Consider the following 18,010-nt stretch of genomic DNA (forward strand, 5'->3'; position numbering starts at 1 on the left):
TCACATCTGTTTTTTTTTTTGTTTTGTTTTTTTGTTTAGTGATAGTTGTTCATGAGTCCCTTGTTTTTCCTAAACAGTTAAACTGCCTGCTGTTCTTCAGAAAAATCCTTCAGGTCGCACAAATTCTTTGGTTTTCCAGCATTTTTGTGTATTTGAACCCTTTCCAACAATGACTGTATGATTTTGAGGTCCATCTTTTCACACTGAGGACAACTGAGAGACTCATATGCAACTATTACAGCAGGTTCAAATACTCACTGATGCTCCAGAAACCATACATTAAGAGTCAGGGGTGAAAACTTTTGAACAGAATAGAGATTTGTACATTTTTCTTATTTTGCCTAAATATCATATTTTTGTGTTCACCCTCTGGCTCTTAATGATTAAAATTTTTCCTTCTGGACCTGAAGGATTTTTCTGAAGAACAGCAGGCAGTTTAACTGTTCAGGACAAACAAGGGACTCACGAACAACTAACACTAAACAGAAAAACACAGCTGTGGATCATTCAGGTAACACAATATTAAGAATCAAGTTTATGTATTTTTATAAATTCAGCTATTATTTTCTCTTGTGAACTATATGTAAACTTCTTATATGTGGAATATCTTATTCAGTTCAGTACTTAATAAACAGTAACATGCATTTTGTATTTTGGCGCAGTGATTCTGTAAACATTTTTTGAAGGGCAGAAAATAAAAAATAAATTCTTACTTTGCAGGGAGTGTCTCAATGTCTCTAATCTCTCTGGTGACTGTCATTGTGAAGCCGTCGATCACATAGAAATGTTCTTTCCCAAATAAGAGCAGCCCTTCGCTGGTGTCCAGACCCTGAACTCGAGCACAGCGGTACATGTGCTGGATCTATCCGAACACACACACAGCAAACACTTTATCAGTACATCATTCATGTTAATCAGTCCAATTTCAAAAAAAAAAAAAAAACTAATCATCCAACCAGACTGATATTACTAATTATTTCCTAATTATTATTTACTAATTATTTCATACTGATGAAGGATAATTTGAGCAGTAAATGAATAACTGCTGTTAGAATAGCACAATCAAAACTAAGCTTTAATTTCGGAAAGCTTCAACCCAAAAGATCCACATTTTCAAAGCCAAATTGTTATGAAAACAATTTCTGGCAGTAAAAATTGCAGTTGTTGAACAGTGTGACTAGGCTGTTGTGGAGGCAGATGTATAGCTGTGAGTGCTGCAGACCTTCTCTCCCTCCTCCAGCAGGCGGAGCAGTGTGGTGTTGTCAGTTTTCTGCTCCTCATCCATAGCTCCCGACTCCAGCAACTCCTGTAGCTGGTCTTGACTGTCCTCATCAGCTCCATCCGCTGTAGAGCGGGACCGCTTCAAAGGAGCCTTAACCAGCCCTAAAACACAACACAGCACACTGAGTTAATTCATACAACACACATTATACAACATGCTTAGTATTTTCGACAGATAGACAATCAGATCATTCAGTTTGAAGAGGTGGTAGAATTTCTAGTTACTAGTAGTTCTTTTTTGAAATCATTATATTAATAAAGGTACTTGATTTCTGTCTGATACACTGATAAGCAAAATATATTAAGAGTAACTGTAAAACTCACTGTATAAACAATAGTTTTACTATTATTTCACAAGTTAAAATGACCTTTGACTCTTGCGATAGTGTCCTCTCCATGTTCAGGCTCGTGTTGTGTGGTCTCTCCCTCTGTGTTCTGCTCTATGGAGTGCTGGTACATCCCCGGGTTCCCTGACAGCAGCCGCATGTAATACTCCTTACTGTCATAGCTTATCGCTCGTCTGTAGCGCACCGGTTTCTGGAAAGATTGAAACACTCTTTAACTTAGTTTATATCAATAATGCTGAAAACCTTTAAAATAAAAAATACAATCTTGAAAGTTAGTGACAGCCAGAGTGATCCAGTCAGAGGCATGCAAAAACACATTAGGCTTGGCACAGACAAATGTCCATCACTCCACCCAAAAATGAAAATTCTGTCAATAATTATCATTCCAATTGTAGCTCCAAACCTGTAATACCTTTATTAATCTTCAGAACACAAATTAAGATATTTTTGATGAAATTTGAGAGATTTCTGACCCTGCATAGACAGCAACACAATTACCATGTTTAAGGCCTAGACAGGTAGTAAGAAAATTGTTAAAACAGTCCATGTCACATTAGTGGTTCAAGCTTATTTTATAAAGCTCTGAGAATACTTATGTGCAAAAAAAAAAAAAAAAAAACACACTGGTTGAACCACTGATGTCACAGACTATTTTAATGATGTCCTTACCAACTTTCTAGGCTTTGAGCATGACAGTTGTGTCTATGCAGGGTCAGAAAGCTCTTGGATTTCATCAAAAATGACTAACTGGCGTTCCAAAGATAAATGAAGGTCTTACAGGTTTGGAACGACATGAGAGTGAGTAATTTTCATTTTTGGGTGAACTATCCCTTTAAGAAAATAAGTACATAATTTCTACCTAAACACAATTTATATTCACCTGCGAAGAAAATTTCAAGCATTTAAACACCTTTAGATCAGCAGGTTTACAAGATCACACAAAAATTCAATCATGTGTCCTAACTTTTTAACTGGAATCGTATGTATTGATTTTGAAGAAAAAAAACAACCTGCATGGTCATGCAGTTTATCAAATTCTTATTAAAATATCTACAGTATATACAAGTCTAGAAAACTGTAAATAAAGATAAAAGGTCTTAGTTCCGGACAACTATCAGCAGAAAACAGAACTGTGCTCTGTTTGTTTGAGCGGCCCAATGGGGTCAGATGTAATGAGACTGGCTCAACCAATGAAGAGAGTTCAGGGTGGGGCTACAGAATCGGTTTGCTAAACAATGGAAGATGTGTGAAGCATCTGAAACGGTCCTTATTTTTGCAGTTCTGCTTGGTGCCAGTAGTGCTAGGGAATTTACTTAATTCAGCTATCCACTTACAACACAAACACCAATTATTAGTGACAGTAACATGCAACATTATTATCTTTTATTTAATATTTAATAATGTTCACATTCTATAACAAGGGATTAGCAAACATGGGAGGGAAGGATCTGTCCTAAAACCTTTTTATCAAGAGGTTTCTCTGTGTATGAAATATTTACAGAAATGACAGGAGAGAAACCATTTCCAAACAACGTTTTAAGCATTTTGTGGAGGCGTAAATCCGCATACGCCTCCTTATTATGTGATAGACAAATGTAGAAGGTCTGGGACATTTTATTGTCAGTTAAGCATTCAGCAATGCAGCTGTTTGAGAGGGTACAGCCAAACTGTAACTAAGGCACACTTCAGTTTGTACCTGAACTGGTGTGTTAACCATTGCACCCATTAATGGCACCTGAAATTGATTCTGAAAAGGGAAAAATGTGTAATAAGGTAAGAGGAGCATATGAAAGCTTGTGCTCGCATTTATAGCTTCTTTTGTGCAGTCATTACCATCATGTGGGTAATGCTGGCAATTCACAAAAGATCCATTCATAGCAGATTACCAACCATTAGCACTATACACATGCTGACTTTCACCCAGAGGCAAATTCAATAGACTTCTTTCAATTAATGGGGTAAAATAAGGTTACAGCATATTATGCAAGTTTATTTTTCTATTTCGGGGAGTCAGAATTTGCTAACATACAATACACAATGTGTACCTCACAGTACACTTTCAGAGAAAAAAATGTACAGATAATGTACTCACCCCCTTGTCATCCAAGATGTTCATGTCTTTCTTTCTTCAGTCGTAAGGAAATTATGTTTTTTGAGAAAAACATTTCAGGATTTCTCTCCATATAATGGACTTCTATGATGCCCCTGAGTCTGAACTTCCAAAATGCAGCTTCAAATGGCACTAAACAATCAAAGCCGAGGAAAGAAAGGTCTTACCTAGCAAAACAATCGGTTATTTTCTAAAAACATTTTTTTACAATTAATATACTTTTTAACCTCAAATGCTCATCTTGTCTAGCTCTGTGTGTACTCTGTGTAGAGATTAAAAGGATATAAATTGTAAATGTATATAAAAGACCCTTCTTCCTCGGCTGGGATCATTTAGAGCTGCATTTAAACTGCATTTTGGAAGTTCAAACTTGGGGGCACCATAGATGTGCATTATATGGAGAGAAATCCTGAAATGTTTTCCTCAAAAAACATAATTTCATTACGACTGAAGAAAGAAAAATCTTGGATGACAAGGGGGTGAGTAAATTATCTGTAAATTTTTGTTCTAAAAAGTGAACTACTCTTTTAAAACTAAAAAGAAGAAAGGGTAGATGCAGGTGCACTAACCTGAGTGCTTGCGTTGGGCTCAGGATCAGGCACATAGGGATAATGAATGTAAAACATGTCATTCCGAACCATCTTCTTCCTCATTCTACAGGGTCCCTCGGTCATGTCCAACTGAAATTTGTCCAGGTGGGAGCCAATAGGAGGCCCCCAGAGACCCCTCTCACGAAGCAGCTCATATTCAATCCCAGCCCACTCATCCATCACATACTTCAGTGCATTCTGCTGCCTCTGTGACAAAACAAATTTATATTTAGATCAAAATGTACTATTTTAAAACTTTTGTGTATGTTTGAAATTAAAGGGTTACCTCTTGATGCTCCTTGTACTGCATTGCTACCAAGTCCCGGACCACAGCGATGTGCGTGAACATCCATTGAAAGGTTTCCTGTGGACATTGAAAACAATGTGAGTGCAAACTGTCATAATATCAGATGTGAAATCATTTCCACGTCTGTGAGCTGTTGTCAGTTACCTGTGCAGAAAGATTGTTCTTGTTCATTCCACTTTCCTTTTTGCTGCGACGAGAGCCGGTCAGTTTGGACAGACCAAAGCCACTGCTGACTCGAGACAGTTTGGACTGATTCGCTGGGGCAACAGTTTCGCCCCTGCTGATGCATTTCTTCTCATGGACTGAAAGGAAAACAGAAGATTATTCGAGTATGGGGAAAACTGCAAAAATTCTGTAACACAGACAGACATAGAAAAGAGTGTGAAAGCAACAAAATGAGCAGCTAAAATTAAACTATGTGGGAGTTTCAAAGTGAAAATTTGAGTGTGTGACTGGATTTTTGCCTCACCCAGGTGGTTCTGCCAGCTTTTAGCAGCAGGTTCCTCTAAAGCAGGTCGAGCAGTGGCGATGTCCACATGTCCTCGGTCATTGACAGGTAGAGACACTTTAAAAATGTCTTCCAGCATTTGCCGCTTACTGTGCATGAGCTCCGTCCACACACGGTTCACCGCCTTGAGCAGCAATTGACGACCTGACAAACACATACACACCAAACAAAAAAGACTAAGTTTGATATCAATTATGGCTTTTAAGAGGTTTCGTAAAGTGCTTGAAGTACTAAAACTCTAACACACCACACACTTTGTTTGCAAAAAAGTCATAAAAAGAGAAAAGAACCACCTTCGCTAACATCCTGGCTCTGGACACTGTCCGACTCGTTCTCAGAAGGAACCGCGACATGCCAGGTGGTCATCCTGGCCTCTGCCTCCAAACCAAAGCCCTCCACACTACTAAAAGAGAACATAAAAGTGATATCGACACACAATTCTCAGACATTTGAAGACACCGAGGCCTTGTAGCCCGTGTTTTATCAGTGTTGCATCATGCCAACATTCTCCAGTCAGTCAATAATATGAGTTTGAATGCTAGAACACAAAAAGCAATAATAACGAACTATCATTTCAGCACATCAGCTGTTCAAAATCAAATCAGTTGAAGTTATTGATCTTCCTGCATCAGCAGAGCACAGGGACTCAGAGTAGCAGCACTATACACTAATGTAATTCTGCTCACTGTCTCTGAGCGGCTCTCATTTCTCAGTCTCTCTGAAGCCAAATTTCTTAGTCAGCCTGGATACAGGGCCATGACAACGTAAACCTCCTCCTCAAGTCTCTCACAGTGACTCACAACAGCAGAGGCACACAATTACAACCAGTCCTGAGACTGTAAAGAGGAATTATTCATTTTTACTGCTCATACATAATCCCATACACCCATCCATCTTTCTAATTTTTTTTTTACTGCTCATATATAGTCTATGCATTTATCTAAATGTACTTATTTCACAGCTCAAACATAACTGTCCATATAAATTTATTTCACACCTCATATATGTCTACACATCTATCTAAATGTATTTATATATTTACCCATTTATTCATTTCACACCTCATGTGTAATGTCTACCTATCTACCTTTAAACAAATGTATTATTATTTTTGAGCCATGCATGACCCTGGACCACAAAACCAGTCATAAGTAGCAGGTATATTTGTAGCAATAGCCAACAATACATTGTATGAGTCAAAATTATTGATTTTTCTTTTATGCCAAAAATCATTAGGATATTAAGTAAAGGTATTTTGTACATTATCTATCGTAAATATTGCCCTATCCTAACGAACCATACATAAACGGAAATCCTATTTATTCAGCTTTCAGATGTATAAAATTCAATTTAAAAAATTGGTTTTGTGGTCCAGGGTCACATATCTCAAAAGACTTATCTATCATTCCTGTAACTTACTAAACCAAACATCTGTATCCTCTAAATTTATATACCCTTAATTTTTCTGTAAAGTCAAAATTGTCTCTCTCACCTCCCTGTGTGCAGGTTGATCAAACAGTGGGCCAGACAGGCCACAAACTCCTGGTCATGGTTGCCGGGTCCCAGCACGAGGTTTCGGTTTACCGTCAGCACACGTAGTGAATCCAGCAGGGTGACCTGTTGTGGGACGGTCTTGTGTGGTCGTGAGAGCTGGTAAAGGATTGTTCGGTTCAGACAATGGTAGATTGAGTCCAGAGACAATCCCTGTGATCGCCGTTTCGACTGTTGCGGGACCAAAAAAATAAATAAAAATAAAAATAAAAAGAAAACAAGAAAAGGAGATTTGTTGAGAAACTACCAGTCACGTAAGTCACATAGGAATGCTACGTCTTGCACATGAGGAATGTAAAAGAAAAAAAAGAAAGAGAGAGAGAAAGAACCGTACATCTAACAGAAAGTTGTAATATAATAACAGGACAATAATTTATGCTCAATAAGTTACTAAACAATACATTGTTGGTCTTTGTGGACTTTCTTAAGTGGTTGGTAACAAATACATTTTTGCAATATTTAGTAAAATATTTTTTAAATCTCATCTTAAATAGACCACTGTGTTTTTTTTTTTGATTGCTGCTAATTTGCTTTTAATTGCATTTTTTCATTTTGAACAATATTATTTTTAACATTATTTATTAAATTTGCGCTACCATTTAAAACCGAGCGATAAGTATTTTTTTAAATGTTCTTAAAAAAAAGTTATCCAATTACTTGATTAATCGTCAGAATAATTAACTAATTAATCAATTACCAAAATAATCATTAGTGACAGCCTAATGCTTACCCAAGGCTGCATTTATTTGATCAAAAATATAGTAAAAACAGTAAAACTGTGAAACATTATTTAAAATAATAAATGATAATAATAATGTGCTAAACATTTCTTAGTATTTTAAATGTTGAACAGCTGTGCTTAATATTTTGTGGAAACCATACAACTTTTGTTTGGATTCTTTGATGATAAGAAAGATAAAAACTATTGAAATAGAAATATTTTGCAACGTCTTTAAAATCACTTTAGATCAATTGAATGTATATAATAGTAGCATACATTCAAAACATTCACTAAAAGTACTCATTCAAAGTGACAAAACTAGACAATATATGGCCAAACAACATATGTGACCCTGGACTACAAAACCAGTCTTAAGTCGCTGGGGTATATTTGTAGCAATAACCAAAAATACATTGCATGGGTCAAAATTTTTGATTTTTCTTTTATGCCAAAAATCATTAAGAAATTAAGTAAAGTTCATGTTCCATGAAGATTTTTTGTAAAATTCCTACTGTAAACATATCAAAATGTAATTTTTGATTTGTAATATGCATTGTTAAGAACCTAATTTGGACAACTTTAAAGGTGATTTTCTCAGTCTTTTTGATTTTTTTGCATCCTCAGATTTTTGATTTCAAATAGATGTATCTCAGTCAAATATTGTCCTATCCTAACAAACCATACATTAATAGAAAGCTTATTTATTGAGATTTCATATGATGTATATATCTCAGTTTTGTCAAATTTAACCTTATGACTGGTTTTGTGGTCCAGGGTCACATATAGCAAGACCATTTCCTAATTCTTCAGAGACACTTTGACACTGGGGGCGTGTGCTTGTTTTGATGTAGGTGGTGTGAAAGCATAATTGGAGGTTAAGCAGGGAACCTCCGGTGTGCGTTCACAGGATTGAGCTCACCTGGGTGATCAGCTGAACTATAAAATCCACCACTAGCTTGGACTCTTTATTGAACATGCCCTGCCACAGCTTATCCACCACACGCTGAGTGAAGTAGAACACATTGTTGACCAGGACCTGATAACTTCCTCCTGTCGTTATTGGCAAAGATGCCTCCTCACCTGTTGAAGAACAAAGCTTTTAGCTGATATTGTGGGGAAATTCAGATCAAAAAGGCTGAGAATAACTAAAATATGGTCAGTCAAGACCATGACAGTTTTTATATATACTGTGACTGATCTACATTGGCATCAAAAACCACAGTGTGAAATGAAATGAAGGGGGAGTAAATGACTGAATTTTCATTTTTGGGTAAAACACTGCATCAAAGCAAGTCCCTGAGCTAAACCTGATGAATGAAATGCAACTAACCCAACAGAACATCTGCTGCCAGAAGCTGCTCCATCACGCTGTCCAGGATGTAGGACTGAAACTCCTTCTGCTGGGTTCTGGTTGAACGCTCTGGTGAGGCCTGAGGACACAGAACAAAGTTAGTGTTTCTGCCCAACAGATGGACACTCCCACATTTACTTCTAATAAGCAGCATGCAAAGCGCTGAGATTCTGTATCTTCACCGGCAACAAAATGCTCAAATAGTCATCTGTGATAAAGTCAATATCTGAGATTGTCTCACCTCTAGCAGAAGATCAATGATGGGGGTCTGTTTGCTGGCAGGTGTCATGCACAGGTTGTCCATGATGAGGACCCTCATGAAGTCAAAGACATACTTTTTAGCTGGATGGTTGGTCAAGTAGGTTTTATTGCCTACATTACAATATTCTGACTGGCTGCGGTTCATGCCTGTATCCGTCACAAAGGCTTTGAACTCTTCTGTGGGTGAGCTTGCTTCATCATCCAAATCACTCACCTGAAGAAAACAAGAATTTTTTGCGTCTACACAACCAACTTCAACTGAGACTGGAACATGAAAAGGATAAATTCTCAAAGGGCCGAGCACACAAAAGCCAGTTACAACAAACAAAGAGAACAACAGCGTACCATCTCAGAGTAGGGCCGTATATTAAAGGGGAAAACTGTAGCAGCAAGAGTACACAGGAAGTCCGGGCTGTGCCACATGGGTCCCAGATCTGGGATGTTGTGATACAGGTAACGGAAAAACTGCATGAGAGTGATGGGATATTCTCTCAACCAGGAACCCTCCTCCTCCGACTGCCAAGGCTGTAGGTTAGAAAAATATAAAAAGCTATGTCAGCTTCTGCTGTGAGCTTATTTTAAGGGTCTGTGGTCACAAGGATAAGCTGCATTTCTTCATCTTAATACCATTTTAACCTTTTATTTTTCACTTTAAGCACCAGCTTGTCACTAATTTCCCATTTCGTTCAGAATTCTTCATCAGTTGTAATTATCCACCTTATTTTTCAATGCTAAAGTAAGCTGTTTTCTGGTCATTTGTGAGATTTACAGCTCATAAGCCGCCATAGGGAAATAACAGTAAAGTAAATGATAAAACTGTTTGCACTACAAACCATTGTGTTTAGAACGAAGATAATACATTAAAATAAAATTGGTAAGACACAGCAGTTTGCAATATCAAGCAGCTAAACAAGCAGTTTTGTACAGCTAAAAATAGCTGGATGCGAGACCGGAAGCCAGACACATTCAATTTACATATTGCCCGCTCGCTTATACAGGAAAAATAAGGTGGATGAAATCATTGATCAACTACCAAATGACAACCAATCATCCCAATGCCAGCAGTTGCTCCTGGGACACATATTTTTGAGGCAGGTGGCTTGGAGACTCACCAGGTTGAGCATGCTGCGCAGCATTGCCAAAAGCAGGAATGCTGCTTCAGTGCACATGTTGTGAATAGAGCCCACCACTGTAGCACTGGAAGCCGGGACCCCAAATATAAACGTCCAGATAGAGTCCAGGTCAAACTGTGTGAGGAGATGGGTACAACTAAATTAATAATTATTCTTAAAAGTATATTATACAAATTACTGCATTAAGTTTAATCTAAATCTAATTAAACAATATAATAATTCTATTGTATTCTATATAATATAACATGATATTTCTGAACTACATTTAATGTAATACATTCGTTTAAGTAATACATAATTATAAATATATAACAATTTGTGGTTAAAAAATAAGAAATGTAAAGTAGTGACACTACAATGCTGTCACAGGAAACAGATGGAATTTATATAAAGCATGCAACTGAATGGATGAAACAGTGGAGGACAATTATTTGAGGACTAGTATAGTTAACATTGAGCAAAGACACCTTTAAGGGGACATCAGATGCTAATTTTCCATAAGTTCTTTAGGGTCTTTATGAAATGTCTCTTACACACTTTTGATAAAACTTCACAAAGGTTGTGGAAAACAACACCCTTTTAAATAGTCAAAAACGGTTCTGTTCACAGCAACCCGTTTCAGTGCATGTTTCTTTAAATAATAATGAGCTACAGCTCAGCCCACCTTTCTTTTCTGTTTTTTGTGTATTCTGTGATGTGTTACCATCAAAAACAAAACGAATCCACTGCGTCCTCAGGGACTCTGACGTCAGGAGAAAATGAAGACTCTCGTGTTTACTTTTACATCTAACTACAAAACACCTGCATTGCTTACATGAAAATGGTGGACAGTGTATGACTGGCTAAGGGCAGAAATATGCTAATACTGCTCAGACAATCAAAACGGCTTTATAACTGAGACTGTTTAGGTTTTTTGGGAACCAAAAAAGGAATTGAATATATTTGTATTTCATTGTAGGGTGATCGTGTCCACACACTGCTAACACACATTTACATGCAAAATGTTAAAAAAGTTAATTTTGTATCCGACGTCCCCTTTAAAACAAACAGTTGAAAACAAAAGATCTGAGAGCACATTGAAAATCTGGGAATTTAAATACTATTTAATTTGTAAACAAAGTTTTAGGATTAAAAAAAAAGAAAGAGAGAAATAATATGATGTAAAATGGTTTTAGATTCTGTACAATTCTTTGCACAATTGCAGATAACATACTTAAACCCAGATAATACAAACTATTAAAAAGGAAAAAAATACGAATCTATAAAAAAAATCTATACGAATTTTAATAGTGGTCTCAAAAATGTGGAAACGATATGAAATGTAATATCACACACACACACACACACACACACACACACACACACACACACACACACACACACACACACAAACACACACAAACACACACACACACACACACACACACACACACACACACACACACACACACACACACACACACACACACACACACACACACACACACAAACACACACACACAAACACACACACAAACACACACACAAACACACACACAAACACACACACACAAACACACACACACACACAAACACACGCACGCACACGCACGCACGCACACGCACACGCACACGCACACGCACACGCACAGAAACAAATCCACACAGTGGCCACAAGACTTTTTTAAGTTTGATTAGTAGGGAAAAAAGGTTTGCATACTGACATGTACCTGCAGGCTGTCAGGCAGCTCTGTGATTGGCTGCTGGAGGAAAAGGGCCATGAGCATGAAGTAGATCTCTGGGACATTGGTGTGTTTGGGCAGTAGAGTTTGCAACACAGGGAATCCTGGGAAATGGCAGGCATCTCGGTTGATTTCACGCACTGTCGACCTGCCCCCTGCGCTGCGGCCCACGTTAAAACCTGAAAGGAGGAACAAGCCAAAAAAAAAAAAAAGCCACACAAATCATTTTACAGTACTGAATACTTATTGTTATTATTATGATCATCCTATCGTTATGCTGTAGAATCATAGTTCCTGTTTAACTTCTTAAAGGGAACCCTAGGTATTAAGACTACTGGCACTGAGCTACACTATTTCTACCGCAACACAATTTGGAATAAACAACTTTGAAAATAAAATACAGATACAATGCCACATTGTGTGGCTTTTAGATGTCATTTTCAGTCAAAGGGCAACAAGAAAAGTGATGCAAGTCGTCACTGCTTTCCTAGCGATGAGAAGAAGAGAAAATAATGGGAAGATGCCTGTCGACCAATAAAACTTTCTAAAGACCCGCGTCTGTGTTCTCTCCACTTTAGCCCTGATGCCTTTGAGGCTTTTAGTAGACCACGACTACTGAAAGAGTTTACAATCAATGTGAACATGCCGATGCTTGACATGAGGAAGGAGTTTCTAAGCACAGATTTCACTCAATATCTGGGTGCATTTAGACACTTTGTGGGGAAAATCGATAGTAGAGCATTTGGTTTAAGCCTATGCTTACATCCATCACAACCTGTAAGCTCTTTCAGTAGCTGTGATCATCATATCAGTATTTTATTTTTTCGAGTTCTGAATTCCGAGTTGTGTTGCAGTAGAAATAGCGTAGCTCAATGCCCGTAGCTCACTAAGTGCAACCATTTGGCATCATCGAAATAATGACGCCCTCTAATAGTCCAAAATAGGTATATAACGATGTGGATTTTTTAAAGAACATAAATACTTTATGGGTTTTCTACTACATATTTCAGTAAGAGACATCATTTGTTATGTTAAGCTCTACAAGTCTTAATACCCAGGGTTCCCTTTAAATGTAAAACAGTAAAACTAATCAAATATGATTATCCAAGTCTCTTGCTCACCCAAAACAGTGCCAATCTTATTAGTGAGGACAGAGTCGGTGTGGTCCAGCCATCCTCCTCCAGACAGGCCTTCTTTAAACCGGCTCAGGATGGATTGGTTACTCAGCAACACCACCAAGATTAAGAGAGCTGCAGTGACTGTGCTGGAGTGAACGTGTTCTTCCATAAACATCAGCAACCAATCAAAACCCAAAGTGCGCACAAGCTCTTCGCAAGCCCTGCGGGAGGAAGCAGGAAGAAAAAATTAGTGGTGGGGTGATTAATATAAAAGTAAGGCTTACAATTTATGAGGCTTAATTTACACACAATTAAAATGGCGCACTGTTATTTTTAATGCACACACAAAAAAATAATAATAATACTGAGTGCATTGATAAGAGAGCACTTGGCCTACACTAAAGTGTCCAGTTTCATCTGTATCCAATCCCAGATATCAGCCCTAAACCAGCAAGCTTAGGTAACAATGTTACAGATGCTGTAAAATGCAGCGCAGTTCTCTGAAGTCCAATAATCCACCCTTGATTTAATAAAGAGCATCACTCACTGTACGTTAACAATGCTCTTCTCTTTGCAGCTGAAGAGCTGTTTGAGCAGGATGTCCAGCAGTCTGTTCCGCAGAAGAATCAAGTTGGATGACAGGAGGCCTCCAAACTCATCATCAGCTCCTGAAAACAAGTAAAAAGTAAGACCACTGAAAGGAGATAAGACACTGTTAACCTTTAAGCTCCAAGTATCTTAATATATCTCCTATTTAGGCCTAGATTAAATCTGCTGATTTTCCAGTGCTGATCTTTAGAGGGAATCAACAGAAAGTATTTCCATGAAGCTGACTCTGCACTATTACTGATAGCTGAAACCACCAAATTAGGCAAAGTATTTTAGAAATGCACAAGGGGTGTCAGATTTGTATGAATGACATGGCGTTTTAATTCAGCAGGGATTCTGTGTAGCTTTCTACAGCGTTCTGCAGGTGCGGATTTCTTTTGGTGCTGCTCAAAGCTGGCAATGCTTTGATTTCCACGGGTCTGATTAATTAACAGGGTGATTTAAAGTGCTGTCATGTTGCAACAACATGGTGCTAAAATGCTCGTTTGATACTTGGAAACTTGGAAAATCGTGACTCACCCCTGTCGATCTTTTCTTCATTGGTGTTCTCCATAATGACAAACTTCTCACAGACTGCAAATGTTGGCAATGTTGAAGAGATAAACTGCCCAAACCTGGAAAAAAAAGAAGAAAAAAATCTAATTCATAGCTATAAACAAAATTTTAAAAAATGTACTATGTGTAAATTGTACACAGTACCCATGACTAATTATTCTAATAATCCTCAAATAAAATAATTAGTAGCCTCTGCATCTAAATAAAGTATATTCTACAGCAAAATCAAACAGATTTGAAAGTATCAGTCACTTCCGATTCAAATTTTCTAATATTTTTTGTCTTAAGACAGCATACAGCATACATTTTAAAATGGGCATCCATCTCTATGTTTACCTGAGTAGGTCATATGAGTTTGGGAAGCCCTGCAGCAGGAGACTGAGGACATTGCCGATGGCAGCGATGGTGGGCTGAGACAGAGATTGATCCCTCAGAGTCAGCAGCAGTTTGGGGATCAACTGAAACTCCCGCAATAGTTTGGCATTCTTAGCAGCTTCACTGAGAACAGAAACAATTACACGCTGTGTTAGCGATAGCGGTTAAATAACTGCAGTTTAGGAACATTGTTCACTCTAAAAGCACATTCACAGCACGGACGATAGCTATAAAGTTAATAATCCTTCTAGAACAAACAGCGATGTCCACATTACAACTATAATGATAACAACAGAGAGGAAGAATGCCATTGATGATCACTCTGATAATTCAAGAGCTTGACGATTTGAAGCTGCAGATGACATGCAGTGTGTGCTTATAGTAAAACAGAACGTTATTGTAACGTTAATATAGTTTCACTACAGTTATTGTTATTTTTGTAAACAGGCATTAAGACATAAATCAGATCTCTCCTCTTTCTCCTTTTATATATGATGTACTTCATATGCAAGTAGACCTCATATATCCATGTGATGTATTTTTACATACCATGTGATCCATACGTTCTATAAGTGCTACTGGCTAATCATCATAATGTTAATGCACATTAATGTAATACATGTTAATGTACACTGTAACACTTTTATAAGGCTGAAAGGACCCAAAGAAAGTCCCATTACAACGTATAAAGGCTTACATCGACTGCCCTGAATCAAAGATTCAATAAAGAGTGTGAGAGTACGGACGGATTACCTGGATTCAGTCAGAAGTTCAATGAAGTGCTCGAAGAGAGAGAGGTGCAGTTCATAGGGAGCGTGAAGCCAAACCTAAAAAAGTCCACCAAATTAGATTTTTTAAAAAAGTAGAATTAAATATTTTAAGGCATTCTATTATGAAAAACAAACAAATGTTTAAAAATTCTGAAACAAGTTTTAGAACTGAAGACCACTACACAAAAAGCCAGAAATTATCAGAGAGGCTGTAGTTACATTTTCAAAAAGGTCACTGATGATGTCAGTCTGAGATATTTATAGACCTTAAAGGGATAGTTCAACCAAAAATAAAAATTCAAGTGTATATGACTTTCTTCTTTCAGATCAGTGTTGTTTTCGTCAACGATGACGATGACGAAATCATTTCGTTGACGCCACTTTTTTTCATGACGATAACAAGACGATGACGAGATAAAAATGGCTCATTGATGACTAAAACATGACGAGACGTGTGTGAGTTTCCGTTGACGAGACGAGAATAGACGAAAATGTTAGTGGGTGGTCCGTCAGACGTTTAAAATGCATGACATTTCCGCTTATTGTGCATGCCAATTAAAACTTAAAAAGTATCTGACGCTATGGCAAGCCGTTTAAGCATTAAATACTCTTTGCTATACTAGTATGGCAAGCCGTATTAGCATTCCATCCTTTTTTGTCTTTTATGTTCTAAAACATTCCTTCATTATTGTAATTATTGGTGAAAATAGTCGATCCGGAAGCTCACATTGTGTTGAACTATAGATCTGCTATTTTCACAACTTATAAGTGACACTACCCAACAGCAAAATACTTACTGACCTACATTAATTTGTTAAAAGACTACTTTTTTCCCTTTTTTTGACTAAAACTAGACTAAAACCTTTTTGACTTTTCGTCGACTAAAACTAGACTAAAACCTTTTTGACTTTTCTTCGACTAAAATTGGACTAAAACTATCACATATAGAAGTGACTAAAATTTGACTAAAACTAAGAAGCATTTTAGTCCAAAAGACTAAGACTAAGACTAAATCTAAGATGGTTGTCAAAAACAACACTGTTTCAGATTAATATAATTAGAGTTATATGAAGAAATGTCCTGGCTCTTTCAAGCTTCATAATGGCATTGAATGGGTGTTGATATTCAATAGGCCAACAAATGTCCAATAAAGTGCAACCATCCATCATAAAAAAGTGCTCCATATGGTTCAAGGGGTTAATGGAGGCCTTCTGAAATGAACTGATGCGTTTGTGTAAGAAAAATATCCATATTTAAAAAATGTAAACCGTAATATCTAGCTTTCACTAAATGTCATGCATGCATTCACAAGAGAACAATGTTCCAGTGGATGATTTAGGCGTAGAGTTAAATAGAAAACAACATTTCAGTCACTCATTTTTCACAAGGATTTGTACAGAAAAATTATGGAGGACTGGTTTCCCTTTGCTTCTTACGTTTGCTACCACGCTCTTCCGTAACTCAGATAGAGATTATGGTTTATAAAGTTTAAATATGGATATTTTTCTTAAATAAATGTATCATTTTGTTACATATACATGTGGAGTATATTTTATGATGTACAGATGCATTTTATTGGACTTCTATTTGACTATTGTATATCAACAGCCTTTCACTGCCATTGAAAAGTTTGGAAGAGCCAGGAAATTCTTTAATATAACTCTGAGTGTATTCATTCTAGATACACATCTAGAATGGTTTGAGGTGAGTAAATCATAGGGTATTTTTAATTTTACTGGATGTCAATCATTCTTTGTATATCTGCCGGATATACAAAACATCACTAAGGCTCCTCTGGTTTGAGCTTCGCACCTCAAAATCACACAGCAGGTCCTGGAAGGCTGTAGAGTTTGGGATAATTGAGGTCTCGTGGCCACTATCGACAGTTCCAACGAGGGAGAAGGTCAAGTGCAGAATATGACTGTTCAACAAAGGTCGTTTCTTCTTCAGCAGCATGGCCAACAGCTATAAAAGAAGACATTACATTAAAAAAGATCTTTCAGACAAATGATCTAAAGCTGACAGAGAAAAAACAACAACAGAAGGTCTATGCAAACGAATGATCTGCTATATTTTCGTTGGTCTACTCATTTCAGGATTCAGTAATCAGTTCCATTTAAAACAGGCTGCAACCCAACGCTCAGCCATTCATTTTCCTTACGCAGTGACACCACAATCAGCATTAGCTCCGTGAAACGTTGCATTCTCTCTATGGACCCCATTAAGGCAGCAGAGAAATAAAACAATGCACCATCTGTTATGTTCAAACCAGCACATCCCAGCATGCCCCACCCTTACGAACCCCTACTTATCACTTCAGTTGGCTGTCACAACAGCCCAAGCTCGCTGTTATCATTTAATTTGCCACCTCATTGGCTCATAACATCCTACTAGCTTCAGAGAACAGAGGACATCCTCAGTTCAAAGTTCACGGAGTAATTGTTATTGCGGCCCACCTGGTAGCCTTTGATACGTTCCATCTCCTTGCTAGCCAGCGGGTTGCTCTTGACAACACACACTAACGCTTTTACTGCAGCATAGAGACCCTCCACGTCTGAAGCCATGGCAACCAGGCCCAGAATGGCAGCTGCTCCTCCGATGTACTGGAGGTTGGTGGCCACCGGTTTGGTTACGAAGGCGCGCACACCTACATGGAACAAGATTGCAGCTATAAATACATGAACTCTGAGAAAATGGGCTTG

General features: G+C 37.7%; 1 protein-coding gene across 1 annotated transcript in view; it reads right to left on the bottom strand.

The window, feature by feature from the left end:
- Positions 1–18,010, bottom strand: part of wdfy3 (WD repeat and FYVE domain containing 3) — an 88,485-nt gene that overhangs the window by 16,507 nt on the left and 53,968 nt on the right. The window contains exons 23-45 of the mRNA XM_073839740.1: positions 17,765–17,955; positions 17,121–17,273; positions 15,292–15,365; positions 14,500–14,661; positions 14,128–14,222; positions 13,547–13,667; positions 13,003–13,220; positions 11,864–12,060; positions 10,140–10,274; positions 9,373–9,552; positions 9,008–9,241; positions 8,746–8,845; positions 8,335–8,495; positions 6,636–6,865; positions 5,437–5,546; positions 5,105–5,287; positions 4,780–4,937; positions 4,615–4,692; positions 4,308–4,535; positions 3,325–3,375; positions 1,650–1,818; positions 1,223–1,383; positions 714–862 (exon numbers count right to left, since the gene is read on the bottom strand). Coding sequence (XP_073695841.1) covers positions 714–862; positions 1,223–1,383; positions 1,650–1,818; positions 3,325–3,375; positions 4,308–4,535; positions 4,615–4,692; positions 4,780–4,937; positions 5,105–5,287; positions 5,437–5,546; positions 6,636–6,865; positions 8,335–8,495; positions 8,746–8,845; positions 9,008–9,241; positions 9,373–9,552; positions 10,140–10,274; positions 11,864–12,060; positions 13,003–13,220; positions 13,547–13,667; positions 14,128–14,222; positions 14,500–14,661; positions 15,292–15,365; positions 17,121–17,273; positions 17,765–17,955 — 3,538 coding nt within the window. The remainder of the gene's footprint in view (positions 1–713; positions 863–1,222; positions 1,384–1,649; positions 1,819–3,324; positions 3,376–4,307; positions 4,536–4,614; positions 4,693–4,779; positions 4,938–5,104; positions 5,288–5,436; positions 5,547–6,635; positions 6,866–8,334; positions 8,496–8,745; positions 8,846–9,007; positions 9,242–9,372; positions 9,553–10,139; positions 10,275–11,863; positions 12,061–13,002; positions 13,221–13,546; positions 13,668–14,127; positions 14,223–14,499; positions 14,662–15,291; positions 15,366–17,120; positions 17,274–17,764; positions 17,956–18,010) is intronic.

The sequence above is a fragment of the Garra rufa genome, chromosome 5, assembly GCF_049309525.1.
Source record: "Garra rufa chromosome 5, GarRuf1.0, whole genome shotgun sequence".
Classification (NCBI taxonomy): Eukaryota; Metazoa; Chordata; class Actinopteri; order Cypriniformes; family Cyprinidae; genus Garra; species Garra rufa.